The sequence below is a fragment of the Macaca mulatta genome, chromosome 11 (genome assembly GCF_049350105.2).
Source record: "Macaca mulatta isolate MMU2019108-1 chromosome 11, T2T-MMU8v2.0, whole genome shotgun sequence".
Classification (NCBI taxonomy): domain Eukaryota; kingdom Metazoa; phylum Chordata; class Mammalia; order Primates; family Cercopithecidae; genus Macaca; species Macaca mulatta.
The window spans coordinates 33,333,281-33,358,302 of record NC_133416.1 but is presented as its reverse complement, the minus strand read 5'-3'; the positions used below and the strand labels follow the sequence as shown (position 1 = coordinate 33,358,302).

The 25,022-nt window shown below is 54.7% G+C and overlaps 1 protein-coding gene across 5 annotated transcripts in view; it reads right to left on the bottom strand.

Annotated features, from left to right (window-relative positions):
* Positions 1 to 25,022, bottom strand: part of TSPAN11 (tetraspanin 11) — a 71,167-nt gene that overhangs the window by 8,849 nt on the left and 37,296 nt on the right. For 3 of the 5 annotated variants that reach the window (XR_003720437.2, XM_002798528.4, NM_001193699.3), the window contains 5 exon segments: positions 24,198 to 24,389; positions 9,394 to 9,468; positions 8,350 to 8,454; positions 5,344 to 5,502; positions 4,885 to 4,971 (listed from right to left, as the gene is read on the bottom strand). Coding sequence is in view for 4 of the 5 variants with exons in the window: in XM_002798528.4 (XP_002798574.3) it covers positions 4,885 to 4,971; positions 5,344 to 5,502; positions 8,350 to 8,454; positions 9,394 to 9,468; positions 24,198 to 24,389 (618 nt within the window). In the remaining variant the exon portion in view is untranslated. 5 annotated transcript variants of the gene reach the window in all.

Genomic DNA, 25,022 nt, shown 5'->3' with positions numbered 1-25,022 from the left:
ATCCTCCCTTCAGCATCCCTGCCCCCAGCCTCTGCCCCAACCTGCAGCCACAGGGAGTTTAGTACTCTGCAAGGGCCACTGTTTAGCAATTCAAATTGTTAAAAAGTTCTTGAATGTGTCTCCTTGAAACTAATTCCACCTACTGTTCCCCTTCTGCCCTCTGGAACCTCCCAGGAACAGTCCCTCCATTCCCCACATGACTGCCTTGGGCATTTCAAGACCACGAGGGTGCTGCGTCTGCTCCCCATCTCCTGACCTCTCACACACCTGACTTCCGGGCCCCACACACCCCTTGCCACTCCCTCTGCATCTGGCCACACAGTGGCATCATTAGAGAGCTTCACGAATACACTGATGCCCAGGTGCCAGCCCCAGAGCATTTTGTTTCACTTTGCTGTGGGTAGCCCAGGCCTGGGGTAGCTTTGTTTTGTTTTTGTTTTGTTTTGTTTGAGATGGAGTCTGTCACCCTAGAGTGTAGTGGCGCGATCTCGGCTCACCGCAACCTCCGCCTCCTGGGTTCAAGCATTTCTCCTGCCTCAGTCTCCTGATTAGCTGGGATTACAGGTGCATGCCTCCACGCCCGGCTAATTTTTGCATTTTTACTAGAGATGGGGTTTCACCATGTTGGCCAGGATGGTCTTGATCTCTTGACTTTGTGATCCGCCCGCCTCAGCCTCCCAAAGTGCTGGGATGACAGGCCTGGGGTAGTTTTAAAGCTTGTCAGGTGATCCCAATGTGCAGCCGAGATTGAGGTCCCTGCCGTGGGGGCTCTGTGGAGGTCTGCTCCTACCCGGAGGGTGGCCTGAGCTGGCATTGCCCACACCCTGGCTCTCTCCACGATTTCTACCAGTGCCGTTCCAGGCCACATCTTTGGGGGCAGCACCCTATCATGTAACTCAGGCAGATGCCCTCTCTCTGTTACAGGCTTAAATGCAAAACAAAACAAAGCTCAAGTGCAAGGACTTTAACTCTGTTAAGTGTTTCAACCTTCATTTCAGCACATCTTCACATCCAACAAGCTCTTTTTTCAATACTAGCTTTATCATACAACAGACCAGAAACGCTAGGTAAATAGTTTAGCATGCTTCCTGGGTCTTTGTTGAGGTCACCAAGAAAAATGAAGAGACAGGTCTGAGGCTGAAGGGCCACAGCCCACTCCTGGAGACTTTTTGCCAAGCTGACGTGAACTCGCTCATCTCCCTCTCACAGTGTGGTCAGTCAGCCTGCCCTGATTTCTCCTGAGCAGACAAGTGCCTGGTCCACATGTCCACAAGGCAACAAGTGATGCACTGCCAAATACCTCGCTGAAATCAAGGTGTGCTCCCTGCGTTAAATATTCTGTTTAGCTTTTAGTGTTCACAAACCATCTGCTTTAACACTCCAGGTATTGCAGGACATCAGTCTCAAGGTCACTGGTTCCTAAGATGAGAACTTCACTGAAAAATCATAGAACGCTAGATCCAGAAGGTCCCACAAAATAGGCTAGACCCACAGCTTGCAAGCTGTATTGGAAACCCTTGCGTAGCTCAGGGCCACCAAGGGCTGTGAGGGGAGGTCATGATGCTAGGCTTGTGTCTGCCTGGAACAGCTCCACCTCCCATGGTTTATGTACTGGGCTCCTACATAAGATTTCCATTGAAAAGAGGATGCTGCTGCTTTAAAAAGGCTCACAAATATCCAATCTGTCCATTTTACAGGTAAGGACACTAAGGGTTCAGAGAGGGAATGCGATTTCCCTGAGGTCACACAGCAAGAGGTGGGGCTATGTTTAGAAATCAGGCCTTGTAACTCCCAAGCAAGATTTCTTGCAGTAGCTGGGGGCTGGGGAACATTATGACACCATGTTGGGCTGATATTTCCCGAGCCTTGGGGGTCTTGGAAGTGCCAGGCTGGGCATGTAGGGGAGATAAATGCCTGGTGTCTGCTCACTGGGAGGGAAACTATGACCCTGGGGAAGAGACTGGTATGAGCCCTTTCTCAAGGCTTATGACCCACCTGGGACTTGAGCAGTCTAGTGCCCAGCGTCGGCTGGCAGAGGGAGCTCTAACCCGAGGCTTGGCTGCTGCAGGGCTGGCTCAGTGGGCCACAGGGGAGAAAACTGGGCAAGAGGTTGAGAGCCACCAAAAGCCATTCCACAGCAACGGCGAAGGAACACAGGCTGCGCAGTGGGGGTTGTGAGTGGGCAGGAGGCGTGGCAGGCCTGCAGGTCCACTGCTCAACAACCTGACCTTTTCAACATCAGACCTCCACCAGTATGGTCTACCTTGACGGCCGGCTCTGGGCATCCACAGCCTCACTCCCTGCCCTCGGCCTCACTGACCTCGTCTGCAGCTTCTACAGGTTCTTGAGGCCAGAGAGGTGAGGAAGAAATAGACAGAGTGGCCCAGGCCTGGTCAGTGTCCATACAGAGCAGGACCCCTCAGCACCTGGAGTTCACAGGTTTCTGGAAAGTTCAGCTGCTCTGTGCTGCTGAGCATCCCTTCCCCTGTTCCCACTGACGACTTCCCTGGGGTTCAGCACAGGGGACAGGAGGCCTGCCCTGGGGAAGTGCAATAGAGGGGCAATGCTCACGCTACCTGGGCTCCCTGGCCCTGCAGCTGAGTGAGGATGACGAGGAGCAGGCTGGTCTGGTCAAGGAACAAGAGCTTTTTTTTGAGAGATGATGTGCTTTTGCAGGAATCACAGAAATGATGGCTATCATTTATTGAACACCTGCTATCTGCTCAGCCATGAGCTGAGTGACTTACATGGATATCGCTAATTCCCACCACCAGGCAGCAGATAAGGTATAACTAGCCCCATTTTACAAATGAGTAACTGAGGCTCAGAGATGAAAGAACTGGCCCTAGGTCACACAGTTGTAGGTGGCAGAACCAAGATGGGTGTCCCTCCAGAGGCGACGGACCCTCCTCCCAGTGTGTTAGGCTGCAGCTAGGCCCTCCAGGCCCACAGATGATGTGGGTAGGTGGCACCATGGTCTCCAAGGACCCTGCACTGGAAGTCTCTCCAAGCCAGTCAAGGGCACTGTCCCCTGCTCTCTTTCCCACAGACCTCTGTGTCATGGTAGGGAGTTCGGGAAAGCAAAGAACCAAAGCCAGGAGACCTGGGTGCTGGTTCAGGGTGTGAGGCCCTGGGTAACTCCCCTCTCTGGGTCTCAACTTTCTGATCTGTAAAATGTGGAGAGCAGCTGGGTGCCATGGCTCATGCCTGTAATCCCAGCACTTTGGGAGACCGAGGTGGGCAGATCACCTGAGGTCAAGAGTTGGAGACCAGCCTGGCCAACATGATGAAACCTCAGCCTCTGCTAAAAATACAAAACTAGCCGGCATGGTGGCGTGCGCCTGTAATCCCAGCTACTTGGGAGGCTGAGGCAGGAGAATCGCATGAACCTGGGAGGTGGAGGTTGCAATGAGCTGAGATTGCACCACTGCACTCCAGCCTGGGTGACAGAGTGAGGCTCTGTCGCAAAAAAAAAAAAAAAAAAAAAAAAAAAAGCGAAGAACACCACCCCTTTTCTGGCCTGAGTCTCAGGCTGTTGTGTGGGCCCAACGAGAGGAAGTATCAGAAATCCTCTGAAGTCTACAGAAAACTGGAGAAAGACAGTTTCCACTTCTGGAGGCCTTCCTATGTGCCAGGTACTTCGTAAGTGGGTCACAGGCATCGCCTCATTCAAGAGCTGGGGAAATGGTCCACATTTTGCAGATGAAGAAGTCAATGGACAGGGAAGTTAAATAGCTCAAGGTTATCTAGGAGCAAAGCCAGGACTGGACCCAGGCCTTCTGAGACCAAACCCTCTGCTCCTCCCCTTCTCTAGACGGTGCTTAACCCTGGAGTGGGAAGGGCTTCGCAGGACAGCAGGACTCCTAGAAGGACAGCCCACACTCAGCCCTGCTGAGCTGAAGCAGCCATGTACATGAGGTGGGGACTGCAGGGGCCCTTGCTGCTGAGGAGGCCTTCTTGGCTCACCCCCTTCGGACCTCTGACTAGAGCAACCTGAGAGAGTCACCCTGACTTCCTGGGTAGCAGCTAGGGGAGAGGGTACAGGGAGAAATGGGAGCCAAGGACATTGCTCATCCTAAGAGAGACAGCTGGATGAGGGCGCACACACACACACACGGTCACCAACCTGGACACCAAAATCCATGGATGCTCAATTCCTGATATAAAATGGTGCAATATTTGCATATAACCTATGCACATTCTCCCCTATATAATACCTGAACCTCATCCCTAGACTACTTATACTACCTCATACAGTGTAAATGCTATGTAAATAGTCGGTATATTGCATTATTCAGGCAATGGTGCCAAGGTTTGTTCAGTACAGATGCAATCATCCATTTTTTGGAATATTTTTGATCTACAATTGGTTGAATTCATGGATGCTGAACCCATGGACATGGAGGACTGACTGTACACACACAAACACACATGCACACACAAAGGAATGAATGCAGATACATGCACACTCACACACACATGCACAAGCACCCCTAAACACATATACATGCATACAACCCCAACCACATGGACCCAGAAGCATGCAGACACATGTACCACAGATGGCTTGCACACTCGCCCCTCCGTGCACACACATGGGGTGCATGCACATACCTGAGCCCACACTCACACTCCTCCCAGGTCCCTGTTCCCGACAAGTTCATGTTGTCCCCCAGCTATTTTCCTTCATGTTCTCTGGGGGAGATACTGACCGTGGGATTCAGCCTTGGTTGCAGAGGGAGGGGGAGAGAAGAAGAGAGCAGGGTAGGGTGCGGGTGTGCAAAGGGTCAGTTATTTCAGCCCAGGTGGTTACTGAAGACCTGTGTCAATGCGAGAGGGGTTCAGAGCCCTTCCACCCCCACCCGTCCCTGCACTGCAACTCACCTGCAGGCAGGCCACCCCGATGCCCACAGCCCCCATGAGCAGCAGGTGGTCGGCCAGGAACTGCTCCAGCTTGGTGAGGCAGCCTCCCTGTAAGAGAAGGGCAGGTGACGCGGCCATGGCCCAGGAGCAGGCGCGGGTGGGGAGGGAGGGCGGGCTGTCACTGCCGCAGAGGCTGAGGACAAGCCAGAGGACTCACAGGCTGGACCTAGCCTTGAACTGCCCACAGGCTACTTGAGTGGACCCAGGGGCATGCCGTGGTGTCCTAGACTCTCCGGTATGAGCTGCTTGTCCCAGGGCTTTGTAGAGACTCTGGAAAGCCCCAGGCACTGTGGGCTCGTGGCCAAGGAGCACATGTGTCCTGCTTTCCCACACCCACTTGCCTGATCCAGCCTTTCTGGGGCTCCTGAACGGCCAGGCCGGGGCCCTCTCCTCACCCCCAGCTTGAGCTTGGGTGCTCACCTCCACCTTATAGATGTTGGAGGGGTGGGCCCGCTGGCCGCAGCGCGTCACCACTGTCTTGCAGCAGCTGTCGGGCACCCGGCGGCCCTCGGCCTCCCGCGACAGGATGTATGTGCTGTGCTGCCAGTCAGCTGAGCTGTTGCTTCCACAGCACTTGAACTGGAGGCAGAGGCAGAGGCTGGAGGTGAGAGGCCTGCGTAGGGTTCCAGGCTGCAGGACACATTATTCAAATACTAATCCAACCCCTACTTGTCTATCTGAACCATGGTTAGTTAGTATGTGTATAATGTGTTTTCCCTTCCCATGCTTTGAGAAGAGAGCTGGTCACTCCAGGGCCTTTCTCAGACTCAGTGCTGAACTGCCTGCAGGACACCTGCTTCCCAGCTTTTTAGCCACCCAAGTCCTTCAAGGAGGCTATGCTAGGTGTCTTGGGGGCAGGCCGGGTCTGCGAGGTGGGTCCCCAGAGAGTGAGGCTGTGGACCACTACTAGGTGGCAGAGCCCAGGGTGGGGACAAAACCACAAGGCAGGGGAGTTTCCTGGTCACCCAGGGGTCAGGGTGTGGGGACAGGGATCTAGCCTGGCCAGAGGCTCCCAGGCCCCCATTCAGGCTTTGAAGTCTCAGAGCCCCAGATCTGCCCATGGCACTGGGAGACCAGTGTCAACCAGAGGGGCTGTCATGAGTGCTAAGACCTGGGGTCATCTGCACCACCCCAGGGCAGGAAAGCGCCCACCCAGATATAAAATGATTCCAAGACAGCGGACATTGGTTGCTTCTCGCCTTTCCCAGTTACGGCACTGAGATTCAAAGTTCCCACACGGGACAGAGAGCAGGGCTGCTATGAGGCTGCTGCTGGTGTGTGTCTGGAGATGGGGGGTGGAGGTATGTTTAGTCCAGCTACCAAGAGTTTGCTAGGCAGCTACTATGTGCCTGGAGTGAAGCAACCTGAGTAAGGCATGGGGCCTACCCTTGGGTAGCTTAGCATCCACTGTCGCATAGTAGGAGATGATAGAAGCTTGTGTGAGGCACAGAGGCTCTGTCCAGGGCCAGGAACAATCCACAGGGATGAACAGGGGCCCCAGGAGCTGAGGAGAGCATGACAGCACACAGAGCAGGGACTGGCACAGCGTGCAGGAGTCACGTGGGAACTGCACATTCCGCGTGACTGCCTGTCTGTGCTGGTGCCGCCTGATGGCTGTCATTTGTAAAATGCGGACAACAAAAGTACCTCCATGCCATGCTGTTGTGAGGACTGACAGAGGTGATTCACATAAAGCACCTAGAAGAGAGCCCGGCGCTGAGTCAGTGGTGAAGGAGAGACACCTGCTTCCACCATCACGCTTGTGTGAATACAGCTTCGTGTGTCTCTCTCATTTACATCCACGTGGTGGTGGATGCTGGCCTGGGTGCTGGCCCTGGCTCTGCAGCCACTGCTTTCTTGGGCTCAGTCTCCTGCCTGAGATGTGGTCTGGGGTTCTAAGTGTTCCCGGCTTGTGTGAGGGCCGTGTCCGCACGCATAGACACCCTGCAAGTCTTCGTCAGCGACACAGCCTTCGCTCTCAGCTGTGCCTTTCCTTATCTGCCCCTGGCCCTGACCTGCCGCTTCCACCCTCTTCACTTAAGCAAACCCTGCCTCTGCCCCATGAAGCCCTCCCTACCTTGGCTGCTCTCTCTTCTGAGGCTCCTGCCTCTTCTGAAGGTGGCCCAGCCTTGCACTGCCTGCACATTGCCCGCTGTGTGTCCAGCTTCCCCGAGGGCAGGGATCCTGTCCTATTTCTCTTGGTCTAGCACAGTTCCTCACAGGTGAGGCCCAGTGAGTGGAGTGCACACTTAGTTTTGCACAGGGCTGGCCAGCAGTGTGTGCTGCCTCCTCCTGGTCCTGAGCTAAGCCCGTGGGGTGCGAGTGTGCCTGTGGGTGTGTACTTGTGTGTACAGGCATGTCCCAGGCCACTACTTCAGAGAAGAGACTCCTCTCTGCAGCACCCAGTGGGAGCTGGTCCTGAGTCTTGGGGAGATGGGGAGGGGCCTTCCAGTTGATCCCTGACGCCCCTGGGGCTCAGAGCTCCCCACATCTACTTCCTCTACTTGCCTGATGTTCCCTGGGGCCAAGAGCAAGGCCTCAGGTCCAGGGGGTGGGGATGGGGAGTGGGGTGGCAGAGAGAAAGGGGACCAGAGTGGGCAGATGGGACTGCTTTGAATTTTCTGACATGGACACATTCGGATCCTAGAGCAGCGCTGTCCCGGAGAACTTTCTGCAATGAAGGCAGCGTCCTACATCTGTGCTGTCTGATCGGAGCTCACTAGACACATGGGCTAATGAGCACGAGAAATGCAGTTGGTATGACTAAGGAATTGAATGTTGTATTTAATTGAGCTGGAAATAGCCACATGTGGGTGGTGGCTGCCATATTGGACGGGACAGCTCTGAGGTCCATTTGCCCATCGTTTATGTCTAGTCAGGCCGGTGGGTGTCCCTGGAGGGATTTGGAGAAAACCTTTCTGTCCCCCAGCATTCTGTCTGATGGCTCACACTGGAGGGTTCCTGTGGCAGCTTAACTGAAATCTCTCTGCTGGTTACAGCTCAGTCTTATGGAGCCGCAGTAGCCAGCCCCCCGGGGAAGGAGGAAGGCAGCCCCGTGGATAGAAGCAGCCTGGACAGGAGCTTCCTGGGCTGGATCCTGGCAGGAGACGGAGTTCTCCTGGCACAGCCGGCTTCCTGGCCACAGAGGCCCCAGAACGGGAAGGCAGCAGGGGTGGGGCCTGGAGGAGGTGGTCGGAATAGGAGAGGAACCGGGCTTCAGCAGGTACTTTTCATGGCAGTGGGGACATCTACGGATGTGACCATGTTTAATGCTCATATGCCCTAAAGAGGCTTCATTTTAAGGATGTGACATCTGAAGCTCAGAGAGGGTAAGTAACCTGCCTAGGGTCACCCAGACAGGAAAGAACAGTTAGGGTTTGAACGCATGTGGGCTTAGCCTTCAAGGCCATATGGGGCATGGCTTACATCCTGCTGGAGCCGGTCTACTGAGGCGGTGATCTGCGTGGCTCCAGGCTGCCCGTAGTTCTCAGCCAGAGTCTGGTTCAAGTGCTGCTTCAGTTCATCACTCAGCTGAGGAGGGTAAGAGGGAAGGTGCCATCAGCAGGACCAGCCCCATCCCCGTCCTGGCCCCAGGCCTACTCACAACCCCCCACCACCCCCCAGCTAATTCTAGAACACTGTGGACTGTGGATGGTGTGATGCAGAGGTTTCTCAGCAGTGTAAGGGACCATCAGCCAGAGACAGTGCAGAAGACAGCTATGGAGAGGAAGATACCAAAACTGGGCCCCCACTTAGGGCAGAGGTGTGATGGGCAGAGCTGAGAGAGGCTGCGGAGACAGCTCAGGTAAAGGGTCACATCCAGAAGCTGGTGGGAGGCGGTGGTGAGGCCAGACACACGGTGCTTTGAAACGTCTGTTGATCTTAACTGTGATCATGAGGTGATATTGAAAGTATTTATAATTGTTACCCTCTGGGCATCATATCAGCACTGGCTGGAAACAACCAGCAGAGTCGTACTGTCTCTACCAACCAAACATTACCCTGGTCATGACCTCAAATTCCCGATTCAGCGGGCTCAAGGGTGGGAGTGGATAGGACTGACTCTGGGACTCACTCCATCCTTTTTCAATCCAGGCAGGCAAGGCCTGATCCTGCTTCAGGGTCTGGCATGTGACCCTGGCCCAGGCCTTTTTTCTTGGATGTCTCTGACAGATGGATTCATCCTCTAGACCATCCTTGGAAGGGGAGAGGGATGACCCAATGTCCCACGGGAAACCCCCGTCCCCAGTTCCCACATGGAAGACATCAGCATCCACACATGCAGGACAGAATTGCTGGAGCCGGGACCAGCAGCTGGGATGCAGATGTGTAGGGGGATTGCCAGGGCCTGGGAAACAGGACCACCCCTGCGCCCGCCTCAGCTTCCCTCATCACAATGCAAACCTCCCTACCCACATTGCTTCTTCAGGGGCACTGACAGAGGATGCAGGAGGAGGAAACGTCACTCACCCTCTGGTAATACACATGGGCCAGGACTCCCGCCACCAGCTCAACCAGGAAGATGACGAGCAACAGGCAGAAATACTAGGAGCAAGGAGAGAGGACAGTCACCACCGGGATCAGGATGCTGCTATGACAAACGTTTCCCCACAGTGGTGGGGGTGGTAGAGATACCTGCTGGGACCCCTATCATCCAGACCATCTTCCTCCTGGATGTACCAGTCTCACTGGCTGCCAGTACCAAGTTCCCCACTTACTCCTTCCCTCCTTGGTCTGCTGACAATTCAGTAATGCATCTACCGATCCAATATGTATTAAATACCTGCTATATGCCAGATGCCAGGTAGCGTAAGACAACTATTGCTCTCAAAGTTATTGATGGTAGGAAGACAGATGAGTGACTGCAATGCTGTGTTATAAATGTCACTATGGGGTAAGCTCTAGAGATGGTGGGAGGCTCCTGGTAGGGTGGGCAGTCAGAGAAGGCTTCCTGGAGGTGGTGACACCTAAGTAACATCTTTAAGGACTGAATAGGCATTTGCTAAGTGAAGGAGGGAAGCACATTCCAGAAAGAGGGGAGAACAAGTGAGAAGCCATGGGGCATTTGTGTTCAGGGAGTGGACAGTACCCTTGTAGTTGCAGTGCAGGGACCAGGGTGGACTGCAACAACCAAGGCTCAGGAAAAACCAAATCAGAGATCCAGGGGAAGGCGATTCCTGTGCTGTCTTTCAGCCGTGATGCCCATTTCCTGTTCTTCATGGCCCTGCAGGGTTCTCATTCCCCTCACCACTGCTCTTCCCACCTTCCAGGCCTGCTGCTGCTGCTGGCTTCCCGGCCCTGCACTCAGTGTGACCTGTAGAAGGACATGGGTGCTGCTTCCTTCTCACTCCCACCTGGCTTGCACAGTCAGGGGGAGCTCCTGAGACCCTGCTCAACCAATTCTGCTTGCAGGAGCCAACAGGCCTAGAAGGCATGTTGGGCCTCCCTCTCTCCCAACCCTGGAGGAGCGGGGAGAGGGGGATGAAGCTGGCTACAGGCAGCCATGGAGCTCCCAGGCAGGGACAAGGGAAGAGAAGAGAGGAGAAGAGAGAGGGAGAGAGGGGGAGAGAGGGGGAGAGAGGGGAAGAGAGAGGGAGAGAGGGGGAGAGAGGGGGAGAGAGGGGGAGAGAGGGGGAGAGAGGGGGATGGGGAGGAGGGGGGGAGAGAGGGGGATGGGGGAGGGGGGGAGAGCGGGGGAGAGGGGGTAGAGAGGAGAGGGGGGAGAGGGGTGGAGAGCGAGGGAGAGGGAGGGAGGGAGAAAGGGGGAGAGAGGGGGAGAGAGGGGGAAAAAGGGGGGGGAGAGAGGGGGAGAGGGGGGAGAGCGAGGGAGAGGGAGGGAGGGAGAAAGGAGGAGAGAGGGGGAGAGAGGGGGAGAAAGGGGGGGAGAGGGGAGAGAGGGGGAGAGCGGGGGAGAGAGGGGGAGGGGGGGGAGAGGAGGAGGGGGGGGAGAGGAGGAGGGGGGGGAGAGGAGAGAGGGGGAGAGAGGGGGAGAGAGGGGGAGAGAGGGGGAGAGAGGGGAAGAGAGGGGGAACACTATTGATCAAAACCAGCCCCACTGTGGGGAAGCTCAGCCCGACTCAAGAGCACCTCCCACCTGGGCTGCCCCCAGGCACTCCCCGCCCACCTGGCCACAGCAGGGCAGCTGCCCATGGTCACTGGGATGGCTGGATTCTAGGGAAGGCCCAGCCTGTGGGTGAGACTGAAACTCTAGGCTTCACCCAGCAGGGAAAGGAGTGTGAGCAGGAGGTATATGGTGGTGGGTGGTGGTGGGGGATGCCCAGGACAGACAGGGCATTTCAGAGGCAATGCTAATCCATGGGCCCATGGGACTCGCCCAACCATCTCCTGCACCACTCAGCAGGGAGCCTGGCATGGGCAGGGATTAAGGAATGTAGGAGAGGGGCCATTTCTTTTCACAGGGAAAGAACTGTGGTCCAAGAGCAGGGCTTCCTTTCACATGAAGTGTGTTACCCACGTCCTCATTGCAATTTTACTGTGTCCTATAGTCTCCCAGTATCAGGGATACAGGGAGAGTTTACAGTTTCAGAGTAACAGTGTCAGGCCTAGCCCCATCATTTGTGGGGCCTGAGGCCAAGAGCACAAATGCAAGGTCCCTGCCCCTTCCTTTCCTGCCCCAGGCTCTTCGCTGCACCAGGAACAACCTCCAGCTCTGCCTGCCCCTCCCCCAGGGTCAGATGCCCCTTGGCAGGGGGTGTGGAGAGGGCTGAGTGTGGTGCAGGCTAGAGGCACACATGCTAGTCAGCCTCAGGACATGCTTGCAGATGCTGCGTGCAGGTTGTCTGGACAGAGGATTCACACTCCTGGGTCCCTAGGAGGAGGTCAGGAAGTGGTGGGAGGGAGTTGCAGATTCCACAAGGACACATTCCCTCCACCCTACGGACTTTCCACTCCCTGGGGACGAGTGTGGATGAAGAGGGCCTCAGGCCCAAGCCTGGGTCTACATGTACCGAGTGGGATGCAGGGTAAGCTGCGGCAGGAGGCTGAAGAGAGGGTCTGTGGATGGTCCTCCTGCTTGACAAGCCTCTGAGAAGCAGGGCCCAAACACTGAGGAAGGCTGGGGGAAAGTCAGTGAACTTGGGTTGGGTTCAGGCTCCACCACATGCTGGCTTTAGCTGGATGGCTGCTAGTACTTTGGTGCAAATTAGAAAAACGTGGCTCAGGAAGAGTTGCATGGGCCGGATTTCAGCCTTCTTTGGTCCCCTCGTGTAGGACGCAAACTTTAGGGTCAACAAGGACCCAGTGAGAGGGGAAATGTACTTTCCAGTGATCTGACCTGCCTCCTGCCCTCCCAGAGCTCCAGGTCCCACAGCATGAGGGGTGCGGTCCTTGTCAGCCAGTGGGAGGCGCAGCCAGCCCATGCCAGAGTGTGGTCCCCCAGGGAGCCGCCCAGTCCATCAGACAGAGCATGGCTACACATTCACCCTCACCCTACCCAGGGTGAGGCATCCTTGTTTCTGAGCCTCCTCGACTCAGGGGCTCTCCCCTGCCATACGCTGCGGGGCCCTGCGGCTCCTCTCTGACATGCGTGCCCTTCCTGCCTGCTCCAAACTTCCCTCCACCATCCCCAGCTATGGTGCTGAGGCTGGCTCCCTCCCGCTGCACAGGACCTGAAGGCACTGATGCCAGTCGCTCCCAGAAACCTCCGGGACATGGGAAGAAGAGGTGATGGAGTGTCCCTAACTGACAGGAGCACCCAGGCTGCTGGCAGCTAGGAGAGCCGCATGCTGGCATCTCTCCACTTTCCTTCTCCCCATCGCCCCTGTGGGCCGTGAGTCACGTCCACAGGATACTCCTGGATAGCTGTCACGCCGCTTCTCAGGAGAAGCCACTGCCCCGGTTCCTATTGAAGACAGGGTGGCGAACAGGGAGGATGGGGAGGTAGAGATACCGAACCTCACCCCTTGGTTTAGTGGCTGGCTAAATTAGTACATCCTACCCCTGTGCATCCTATCTGCACAGGCTGGTTCAGAGGCATCACACAGGCTATCTGACCTGCTGGAGTGGCCCCCTCCAGGAGGTGGGGAGAGCGCTTGGCAGGGGCAGTGGTGTGTGGGGATAGCCTTCTCAAGCTCCAGTGTGCAAAGATGCCTGGGAGGGGAGTGAAGGCCTGGCCTGGGGCTTCGAGGGGACTGAGGCCGGGTGCTGGTGGGCACAGGCACTGGCTCCAGGCAGCAGCTTCCACAGCAGGGAGGCTGCAGGTGTGACCCACCAGGTGTGTGGTCCACCAGGCCCAGGAGCAGGCAAAGGGTCCCTCATCAGCTAGGGCTTCAGCCGGGTGAGGTCATGGGCTCTGACAGAGCCGTCACCTCTGCCCCTCCACCCTGCACCTTACCCAGCCTTTCCTAACTCCCCGGGTCCGGCGGGATCATCTCAGGGCCCCTGCGGCACACACTGGCTCTGTGTGCAAAGCTGAAAAGTGTTCCTGGTGTTGCTGCACACAGGCCAAGTGTCCAGCCTTCGGGCCTTTGCCCTGCCTGTCCCCCTGCCGAATGCTGGCGCCTACCTCTCCTTCCACACCTGGCTCGGCTCAGTCATGGCTCCACCAGGCCTTCCTTGGGCGGGAGCAACTGCCACTCCCCGCCCTCTGAATGCCTGCAGCGCGTCATCTGCTGTCTCCTGACACCTGCACTCTCTGCTTTGCCTGTCTCTCTTCGGCTGGACTGGGCTTCACCTCTGTGTCCCTCCCCTGCCTGCCATGTGGTTCCTCAGTGTAGGTCATCACTGGATGAGTGACACAGCTTTACCCATTGCTCTGTAGCACTGCTTTTGCTTCAGGTGTTACCACTCTGTCCCCTAGAATGACTGTGAGCTTCGGAGAAACAGGGACCACATCTGAGGTTGCTTCTGGCTCCTCCACAGTGCCCGGTATGGTGCTGGGTCTAGATACACACTTAGCAGACATCCCCTGATTAAGATGCAGGAGTGCACTTTCTAATAAAGTACACCTCTGAGACAGCAGAAACTGGCTGCAGCATACCAGCCCCATGCTGGGGGCAGTAGCTTAATCTTTTTCTGATCTGAGAGTAGGATAGCAGTTACCTTAGTTAAATTTACACCAGTGGTTCTCAACCTGGCACAATTTTGCACCCAGTGGGTATTTGGCAAAAGGAGTATCTAGAGGATCGAGGCCCAGACGCTAAGCATCCCACTGGGTGCAGGGCAGTCTCCCGCAGTGAAAAATTATCTGGCCCAAAATGCCAGCAGTGCCGAGGTGGCAAAACCCTGGGTCACACATTTACCTTCAGGTTCTCAGGCTGATGCTGGGACTTGATTCGCTTATGTGTCCCTATGCACTGTGGGAGCCACAAAAATAAGATCCAAGGAATGTTAGCTAGCTCCCAAGCAGCTGGAAACGGAACATGGACAGAAGCATGTGCAGCACTGTACCCGCCTACGAGGGCGCCTCTGCGGTAGGAGGCTGCTCACCTTGACAAAAGGATCAGGGAAGCCTATATTGCTTCAGCTCACATCCCATGGGACCGCGGGGGCTGGAATTCCACGAGGGAATTCCATGAGACCAGGTACAACCCGAGAGCTCTCAATGTTTCCTTGGTGATCATCTGTTTTCTGAAGCAGCCATGGATTCCTCCATTTGCTTCAGTGAGCTGGGGAGGGGTATGACGCCATAAGGTTTGTGTTAGGGGTTGACTCTAGGAAGCATCAAGAAGGTTCTGGAAACACCTTTAGCCTTCTTTAAGTTGGGTTTGGTATTGCTTTTTGAATTATCATACAAAAGTCAGTAATAAGAAATTCTCAGCCCATATTTCCATGTAGTTAGAATTCACTGGACCTCATGGTGTCCTGCTTTTCCTAGCTCACTGTGCCGGGGAGGGCCCCCGCTCCACCAATAAAGCCCAGAATTCTCTGCAGAGAGCCCCCAGAAGCACTGGCCCATGGCTTAGGAGGCAACACCCCAACTCAGGGCGGGCTGGCCTTGCTTCTCGTAGAGGAGCAGAGGGCAGGCAGGTTTTCTGTAGTGGGAGCAATAGACAGGCATGCCTTCCAGCAAAAGAAAAAAAATAACCCTTCCTTGGCAGAGGCAGTGCCTTACTCATCTGCACAGCCCTGGAGCACCAAGCCTAGCCTGGCACATGGTTCCCACATGTAACAGTAACAGCCCACATGTACAAGCTCTCCCAGGTGCCAGCCCCCTCCTTATAAGCACATTGCATGGCATCTCCTGTCCACCCTTGGAGATGAGTACTAAGCATTGCTCATCACATTGCCACGTGGGCACGAGCATCAGCCTTACTTTATAGGTGAGGACAGGAGCTTGGAGACGCTAAGTAGCTTGCTGGAGGTCACTTAGCAAGTACATGGTGAGTGAGGAACAGAACCCAGGAGTTCCAGCTGTAGAACCTGTGCTCTGACCTGCTGCATGGTACTGTCCCCACTAAATGGGGGAGAGATGGACGGATGAGCTCCCTGGGCTCACTCAGGGTGGATGCAGCATTTTAGGGCAGGTATGGTTCAGGTGAACACAGGGGTGTCAGTGCTCCACAAGGGACAGAGTGTCAGGAGAGGTGAGGAATGAGTAGGTGAAGATGGAGAGAATAGAGGGAAGCCCAGGGAAGCCCTCCCTGCACCAGTGGGGCAGGCAAGAGATAATCCAGGTCCCCCGCCCCGCCCCGGGCAGCTGGCCTTCCTTTTTGCCAAGAATGGCACAAGAGCAGCTTTCACCTGCTCCTCAACCCCTTGGCTCATCCTGGGTTCATGGCCGTGGATTCTAATGCCTGTCTCTGCCCCCTCCACCCTTCACTTTATTCAACCCAGCCGGCTCTCACCTCAGAAGCTAGTCACTGCTGTACAAACCTGAGAAACACTCCTGTGCGTGCACACAGAGCCGTACACAGTGAAGCCTCCAGCCTCTGCGCCTTTTGCTCTCGCTGTTCCTCCTGCCCAGAATTCCCTGCCCCGACCCCATCTGTGTTCTATTTATTGGCTGCTCAGCCACCAACACTCTCAGCTCAGGCACAGCCTCCATGAAGCCCTCCCTGGGCCAGAAGTTTCTGAGCCATGGTCTCACTGTTAGCATCCTTGTTTCTGAGCCTCCCTGACTCTGGGGCCTCCCTGCTTGTCTCGCTCCCTGGGACTGTGTACGCGCTGATCCCTGCTTGCCCTCCTGGCTCTGATCTTTACCTGGTTCTGCCTTCGTGGTCCCTGTGCCCTTGGTATGACCTGAACCTACTCCACTGACCTCCAGCTCCAATCTGGTTTCTGTGACTGGTCTGCCCCTGCAGATCCAGGGCTGCCGGTCCTTCCAAAAGTGACCACCTATGGTCTAATGGAAACAGATAACGAGAATTCCAAAGAAAGCCCCTGTAGCATCTGCCCCAGAGCCCTCCATAAGAATGACCCCATTTCAAAATATGCCAAACGAGAGCAGTGTGTTAAGCATAGAATGGGATCCAAACATTCATCTTTCCCCATATAGCAAAGTGATTTTATTTCCAATTAATTCTTTTTTTTTTTTTTTTTTTTTTTTGAGACGGAGTCTGACTCTGTAGCCGAGGCTGGAGTGCAGTGGCCGGATCTCAGCTCACTGCAAGCTCCGCCTCCCGGGTTTACGCCATTCTCCTGCCTCAGCCTCCTGAGTAGTTGGGACTACAGGTGCATACCACTATGCCTGGCTAATTAAATTTATGTATTTATTTATTTGTAGAGATGGTGTCTCACCATATTTCCCAGGCTGGTCACAAACTCCTGGCCTCAAGCAATCCTCCCAGCTTGGCCTCCCAGAGTGCTGGGATTACAGGCATGAGCCATCATGCCCTGCCAGAAATTGAGGGCTGGACTTACATTGCCTGGGGCAAGCTGAGCCCCAGATAGAGATTTTGGGGCAGATTCGCTGGTGCATAAGAGACAGGGCAGCTCAGCATCAGCTGGTGCCATCTTTGAGGTAAGTTTGAAGAACGTTATGAAACTGGAATTTCGAAATTTCTCCATCGGATTGATTCTACCACAAAGAAGGGAGCTTCACTGAAGCATTCCTCATCTGTGTCTCCAGCCATTCTGCGTAATTAGAGATAGTCAGGGTTTGTGAAGCTTCCTGCCACGCCACATCCAGTCAAGGCAGTCCAGGCAGGTTGGGATGAGAGGGAGGTACTAGCCTATTCTCAGAACAGTGCAGCAACAGCCAAAGAAAACCCAGGACCCTGCCAAGGTTAAGTTGCAGGGAGGAGAGCCCAGCCCGAGGCTCCCAGCTGGCTGTGTGTGTGAGAGGATTACAGAGGAAGCCGGAGGGAGGGTCAGGGAGGGAGGGTCACTCCCGCCAAACAGGAAAAGTGAAGCCAGCTTTTTCAGTGGCAACGGCCTCAGGGTGAATTATTTTCTGGCAATTAACCATTAACTGCAGTCGGCTCAGAGGTGCAGCTGCCAGGCCCATTTGTGCAGAAAAGAGAGGATGTAGATTTGGGAGCCTTCAGCCATTCCTGTAACCAAGGGTCACTCTTAGAAAGATGGAGGTAACCTCTACCCCTCCTGGCCCCAGCCCAGGGCTCAACGCCTGGGTCGTCCAGCTGCAACCACGCCAAAGGTTGGGATTCAGCCATTCCACCTGGAAGCGGCTCTACAGTGAGGGCTCAAGAATGTGCTCTGGCCAATGTGTGATACTGACATGTGGTTCTGGGAGCAGAAAAGGGGGCCAGAGCTAGGGTGCAGAAAACCGGTGGACAGTGTAAGGGCATGCTGGAAGAGGCAGGGAGGGACAAAACTGGGTCTCGGGGAGGCAGCAAGTCTTCCAGAGGCACATCAAGAAAATGTGGCTGAGGCCCTTCAATGTTCCAGCCCAAACGTTGGAGGTCTAAGGAGATCGCACTGTGTGTGTTCCAGGAGGTGGTGAGGGTCATGGAAGGAGAACACAGTTTCAGAACTCCAGGCCAAAGACAGGCGTTTACTAGGATTCAAGCTGGGACGACTGAGAGCCCAGTCTGAACAGGCTGAGTGACAGTGGCCCCGCAGATTGGGCATCAGGCCCTGGTCAGCTGGCTGGGGTGATGAGGGCCAGTCCCCCTATAGGCAGACACGGCGCAGGGAACTCAGAGGATGCTGGTGTTCAGTGGATTCAGGCATGAGGAAAGTGACCAATTGCTACTCCCTCCCAGTGCCCTGGAAGGACCCAGACTTTCCCATTGGCTGTCTTCTTGCAGGCTGTGGGAGAGATAGTACAGCCTGAAGGCACCTGTGCAAGGAAGGAGCAAGGGTAGGACAAGGAGCAGTGGCAGGGACCCCAGGACAGGGCTGGTGATGGGTCCCGAGCAGTGGTAATTAATTCTAGGACAGGACTGGCTATGGGTGGAAAGGGAAGGCTCCCAGGAACGAGGAGACACCAGGCTCCATGGAACAGGGCAGCCTGGAAGTTAAGGAAAGCGCAGAGAGGTCAGAGCCTCTGACCAAATCCAACACAAATTTAAACTGCCTGCATGGTCCTTTGCCTTTTAATACAGGCGCCTCGTGCTCCTCACTAGACTCTAAGCCTAGAACTAAGTCAGGGTCCCTTTTTCCTTCCTCCCCTTCTCACCCTGCCTTGGGCCCAGCAGAGCAGGACTTGCCAGGAATGTGCTGGAAATGCTTGTTGCTATTGATGAATTAGGCAGTCCCATCCATGCAATATGGAGCATCCATTGCAGAAAACTGGAGGGAGGTGGTGGTGGAAGCTAATTGGCCGTAGAACCACCCCTTCGAGACAATGCTCCTGGACTGTGGTGATCAGATACGCCTGCTGTACCCCGAAAAGGGTGGATGTCAACACAGATCCTATGGGTCTCTTGAGCGGCCAGCTCTCGGGGATGTTTGCATCCTGCTTCCCAAGGATCCTTCAGGGTTCTGAGGCCACCTGGTCCATTCCCCTGCCTGCATTGCAGAAGCCACGCTGGATGAGGAAAGGCTCATGCTGGAGAGCGGTCGGGGTTCCCCAAGCCCTATAGAATGCTCCCTTTGGAGCATGGTGGGGTCAGCGGACTCAAAGGTTAAAGAGCCACCAAACAGATGACGCAAGGCCCACCCTGGAGCTGGGTGGTTGGTGGAGCAACATAACAGCACATGTAGGTAAGAAATGAGCCAGGGAGGACACAGTCCAGTTCCCAGGCATGGGGACCCAGGCTCTCCTCACCCTGAACTTCCCATCAGCGCCAGCTACTTCAGAGGATGTGGCCCAGCTCAGGCTGCAGGGCCCTGGGAGCCATGGCCCTCAGAATAACTCTTACTTATTTAGGTTCCTTCTTAAGGGAGCTTGGTCATGGTGATGGCAATAGTGATGCGGATATTCATTAGAGCCACATTTTTACCGTCTTTTTATAATGTGGTGATTCACTTCCTAAGACCTGAAAATACTTCTTCATTAACCTCACACATCATCCTGTATAAAATGGCAACACAAGGAGGCAGGCAGAAGCTGAGTGACTTACCCGAGGTCCCAGAGCAAGCTGGGCAAGGTACACGGACACCAGCTTTTGAACCCGAGCCCATATATTTTCACCTCTGATTGTGGACTTTAGGGCCCTGGTTGACCAAGTCTTGGCCTATTTGATGGAGGTGTGGCAATTCTGGATCCCCTTGTTTTCAGAAATTGGTTTTTAGAACTTCTTACTTTTTAATCCATCCCCCAAACAGAAAAGAACGCCCAATAAAGACCCAGTTTAGTTTGAATCATCCACCATGATCTTCATTTGGCTTAAAATATAGAAGTTTTCAGAGCCTCCATTCAAAACTCTAAAAATATCCCTCTCTTTTGATCTAGGTGGCCTCTGTCCTGGTCTTTGGCCCTAGGCTCAGACGGCCTGAATGATCTCTCTCATGCAGTCTTTGCTAAAAAAGATCTGGTGTGAATAATTGAAGCCCCACTCCTGTTCCTGCTCGGCAGATTTCCGGTGCCAAGCTGATCATCATTTCAGCACCAGCAGAGATGTGCTATTTCTGTCCCTGACAGCCACTTCCTTCTTGGGAAAGTGACCTTGAGGGGCTGCAGGTGAGCGAGGAGAAAGGGCTGTGCCAGGACGGACTTCGTGCCTGTGTGGAAGCTGGATGGTCTCCCTCTGGGTCATTCCTTGGGAACTTCTCCCACGTTCCTCCCGATCCAAGGTAGACGCAGGTCATTCAGATGCCTGGGCTTTCATCTTTCCCTCTCCTCCTCAGGGACCACTTTGTCTAGTGATAGACTCGCTGCCCTTCTCCTTTGGAGCTTCCCTCACCTGTCAGCTGATTCAAGATATCACATGGAAGTGAGACATGGAGGGGACAAAATGAAATGGAACCAGAAAGGAACTGCTGAGAGGCATGGAGCACTTTTACACTGCCTTAACCACACCACGTGACTCTAAACAGGAGCCTGGGGTTTAAAATTTCTACTTGTGTTAGCCCAAGAAAGGTTGTACAGCCACCTTCTTGGTTTAAACAATCAAGTGCTCGATGTTTCAGGGGCTGTTGGGCCAGGATGTGAATTACTCAGGATCCCCAGCTTTACCTCTTGCTCTGTCCTTGGGCCAGTTCTGTCACTGGTTCTTTCAGAGGAGTAGACAAAGCAAAGAAAGCTTTCTAGGCCATGGAGTTTGCTGTTTGCTAGTGCCCTGGCAGAGGTGCCTGTCTCCACAGTCCTGCATTGGTGGCTGAGTGCATGTGTGCGTGCATATGCATGTGTGTGTGTGCATATGCATGTGTGTGTGTGCATGCACACTTTTTTCTGACCTCAGTTTCAAGCTGTTGCCTCCCTGATGTGTCTGTTTAGTGACTTGGACCAGAGAGATCGCCAGTACTGTGTGGGATGGGAGTGAACGCAGACAAGTCTCTACAGAAGAGGGTAAAGTGGAGCTGAGAAGAAGCAGGGAATCTTGCACCAGCCTGTCCAACAGCTGCTGTGCCCCTCCCTGCCTCAAGCCCCAGAGGGATAAGGCTCACTTTGTTGACTCCCTGAAGTGCAGAAGGGTAGGGCAAGAGGTGCCCAGCAAGCCTTTAGGCAAGCACAAGGCCCTGACCTTCACTGACTCTCCACATCTCTCCTGCATGGCCCAGGCACAGGGCTTGGTTCCCTCTGGGCAGGCCGCCTAGACTAAGTGACAGCCAGGTTGAGATGCAGAGGCTGAAGACGTTCATTCTTCATGGATCAGCCTGGATGTCTGGACAGATCTCATGAATGGATGGTGTGAGAGGAAGTGTGGAATGGGAGGCTGTGATCGGTGGCTTGGAGAGCACAGCGTGGTCAGGTGCTAAAGCTTAGGCTTCCCTTCTGGCCTTTGAGATGGCCAAGGAGAAGAGCTCCTATGATTACACTATTCTCCAAACACTCCAATAATTCTGAGTGTCTCCCACTAATGCCTGGGTGACCCACACACTCACCCAGACACTGTCGTTCAGCCTGTAACCTTTGGATGGAGCACTGGACTCTGTGACCCTCAAGGTCCCTTCTAAACTGAATATGCTCTGACCCAGGTGTGCTGTTCTTTCCTTACTATAATGGGAGCAAGGAGGCACTGAGATACCTGAGGCTTCTAGGGTCCCCCCACCATACCCCCATATCTTGCCCTAGGGTTCTGGGCTAGGTGCTGCAAGGAGCCCTCCCTTGTTACCAACCAGATCTCTGAAAGCCACTGCTCCATGAAGACCTCTCCAGAGATGGAGGGCAGGGTGTGCCCTGCACACATCCTCCCCCTTGGCCTCTGGTCCCTCTGCCTCCCATCAGGCTTGTCCTCCCCAGGGAAGCAGACTCTTAGAGGTGATTCCAACAGATTGTAATGCACAGTCCAGCTCCAGGCATTACTTGCTCCACATCTCAGCCCAGTTTCGTCATCTGGAAAATGGGAGTGAATATGACCTCTTTGGATGCAGAAGAGTGAGGTGGGTGACAGCGTGGGCTTGGAGGCAGACCACATGCCGCTCACCAGCAGTGTGTATCATGCATTTTAAAACTCTGCATTTCTTCTGCCTCCACATCCCTACATGCGGGCTGTGCGCACCTGCTGGGGTGAGCAGATACACCAGGGCTGGCCCTGCTACAGGTTCCCCTTGCTACCCTCCCCTGACTGTGATCTAATGATATTCAAATGCACCAATGGAATCCCCTCCTGCCTTTTCTGATGGTGCCATCCTGACACTCACTCTCTGTTCCCTGCCTGCTTGGGGAGCCCTAGTTCTCCACCCGTGTGACCCCCCACCCCACTCCTGGTGGAGTGTGCAGTGAATCTGTCTAGGACAGGGTGTCTGATCTTTTGGCTTCCCTGGTCCACACATAAAACACGCTAATGATAGCTGATGAGCTAAGAAAAATAAAATCACAAAAAAGTCTCATGTTTTGAGAAAGTTTGCGGATTTGTATTGGGCCGCATTCAAAGCTGTCCTGGGCTGCAGGCGGCCTGTGGGCTACGGGTTGGACAGGCTCGGTCTAGGACCTATGAATCTGGTAAACTCTGTTGTCCTGTGCCTCTCCTGTGCCCCCTCTTGTGGCCACACCTGACTGACCATCACCTAAAAGAACACAACTGCCAGGTGACTCTGGCAAACCGCTTCACCTGCCTCTGCTGTTTCTTCCCTGTCCGTACACAGAGTAAGAGTTGCTGCTCTTCGGGGCAGGGCGAGGACTCAGTGAGTTGATGCGCATGAGTGTTGAGCACGGCACTTGCTTGGCACAGAGTTCAGATTACCGGGACTTTGCAGGTTGCTGTAGTGAGGATACAGGGAGGTGGCTCTAGTAAATAGTGGCCATTTGTGTTCTAATTGGGCTCAGGGAGGAATGCAGGGCCTGTTTCCCAGTGCTGCAGAGGAGCACTGGCCTTTAGTGGCTCTACAGAACCAGGACAGATGGCTCTGGGTCAGAAGGAAGGTGCTCGGTGGGGGCTTCTGCATTCCTTCTCGAGCTGTCCAGAGGTGAGTCCTGTCCTCTCCGAACTAGATGACCCAACGGAAGGAAGGAGGCAGGTGAGGGCAGGCGGCTCAGCAGCCTGCTCATGGGCAGACCTCCAGGCCTGAGGTCCAGAGGCCCAGCCTGAAGCCTGAGGCCAGGCTGAAGGCCCTACTTGCTAAGGGGTGCAGAGCCAGACAGGATACAAACAGGCTTGCTGACACTGCAGAGGAGAGGGGTTCTCTCTCTGGGCCCAACTGCACTGATCCCCGTAAACCTCATGGCTAGTCAGTGCCACCCACAGGGAATATCCCTAGACACCCTACATGCCTGGTTTTAGTCAGTCATGTCATGTGCCTTCATCCGGCTACGTTGGTCAGATCTGGGATGGGCTACGTGGCTCTCAAGCACCTCAGCTGACCGACCTGCATCGCCCTGCTGGAAATCCTCATGGTAGGCCCCATGTGGGGGTGGGTGGTGGCGTGGCTGGCTCTCAGCACACATGTCCCACCTGCTGGAAAATAGCTCAAAATCCAAACTCTGGGGGCCTTCAGTTTAGGAGACTTAGGAGATAAGCAACCAGTTTTAACACATGAGCCTAATTTAGATTCTAACTCAAATGTAAACACAATGACAGCTTATGGTTCAATTGGGAAGATGTGAAGCTGCCTGGGTATTTCATGATATTAAGGAATGACTGTTAATTGTTTTAAAGTGTGATAATGGTAATGTTATCACGTTTTCTAGAAGAGGGTCCTGAAGTTTTAGAGGTACACACTGAAACACTAACAGATGACATGCTGTCTGGGACTGTTTCAGAACCACCCTGGGGTTAGGAAGCGGGCAGGATGCAGGTGAGAGAGTGGATGGAACCAAGATCGGCTATGAGATGGTAATTGTTGAACTTTGGGTGAAGGGAAGACAGAGCTTCATGAAAAACACTCGTTATTTCTGTATATCTTTGAAAACTGCCATAATAAAACCTAGAAGGAGGAAGGGGAAGAGGAGGAGGAAGAGGAGGAAAGAGGGAGAGGAAGGGGAGGAGGGCAAGTAGGAGGAGAAAGAGAATGAGAAGGAAAAGGGATAAGGATGAGGGGAAGGGTAGAGAGGAGGGGAAGAAGGAGAGGAGCAGGAAGAAGAGGAGAAGAAATGGAGGAGGAGGCAGAAGGGGAGTGGGAGAAGGAGACAGAGATGGAGATGTGGAGAAGGAGCTGCCACTGCAGCTACTGAGACGGCCCTGCTTGCTTGGGTCCTAGGAACCCGGAGACCGTGGCAAACACCAGACCCAGGAGCCGCCACCCGCTCTCTGGCTCTCCCACAGCCTCATCCCCTCCCACTCCAGGGCTGGGGCCCCTCTTGCTTGCTGGAAACCTGACTGGGTGGTGCAGGGCTCCCCCTCCCTGCCAAGCACGGGGTGGGCACTGACCGTGGAGAGGCAGCCCTTCTGCTCCCGGAGGATGGCACCGAAGCCCAGGAAGCCGGTCACCATGACAAGTGCGCCCGCAAAGATGAGGATGTAGGCGGAGGCGGCAAAGGTGCTGGAGGCCAGGACGCTGAGGTAGCCACTCTTCTCCACCAGGGTCCAGATGCCCACAGCCAGGACGGCTGCTCCCCCGACCTGCAGGAGACCACTGGGTTAGAGCAGGGGGTGGTGGGGGCCTCAGCAGCTGCCATTTATTCAATGCCCACAGGGCGCCAGGCACTTCTTTTGCACCGGCTCATTCATTCCTCCAAAGGAGGCGAGAATGGTATGGTTACCCAATTTTATAGATGAGGAAATCGAGGCTGAGAGAGGTTAGGAGACTTGTCCAAGGTAAGCAGCCTGTAGAGCCAGGTTTGGAATCCAGGTCCGACTGTGAATTCGGTGCTTTTTACTGTGGTGGCCTACTGCATATGAGGCCGGGGGAGAGGACTGCAGTTTCAGCGATGACCAACGTATCTGAGTCCCTCTGCCTCCCTGACTTTTCACCTCCCCAACTCCTGCCACCCTTGGTTCCTCTCCCCTCAAAGCACTCCTTCCCTCTGTCCACACTTCCCCGGTGGGGCTTGTTCCAGCACCGCCCCTTGTTTAATCCTTATGTTTGCCCATTTGGGAAGCACAGCTGGGCTTTTTATCCCTACTATACATAGGAAGAAACTGAGACCCATGGGGGAAAGGTAAATTGCCCGAGGTCCTGCCTCTAGTTGGGGGCAGGGGTAGGGGCAGAGGCAGGACGAGAACTCAGAGCCCAGGGCCTGCCCACTCAGTCAC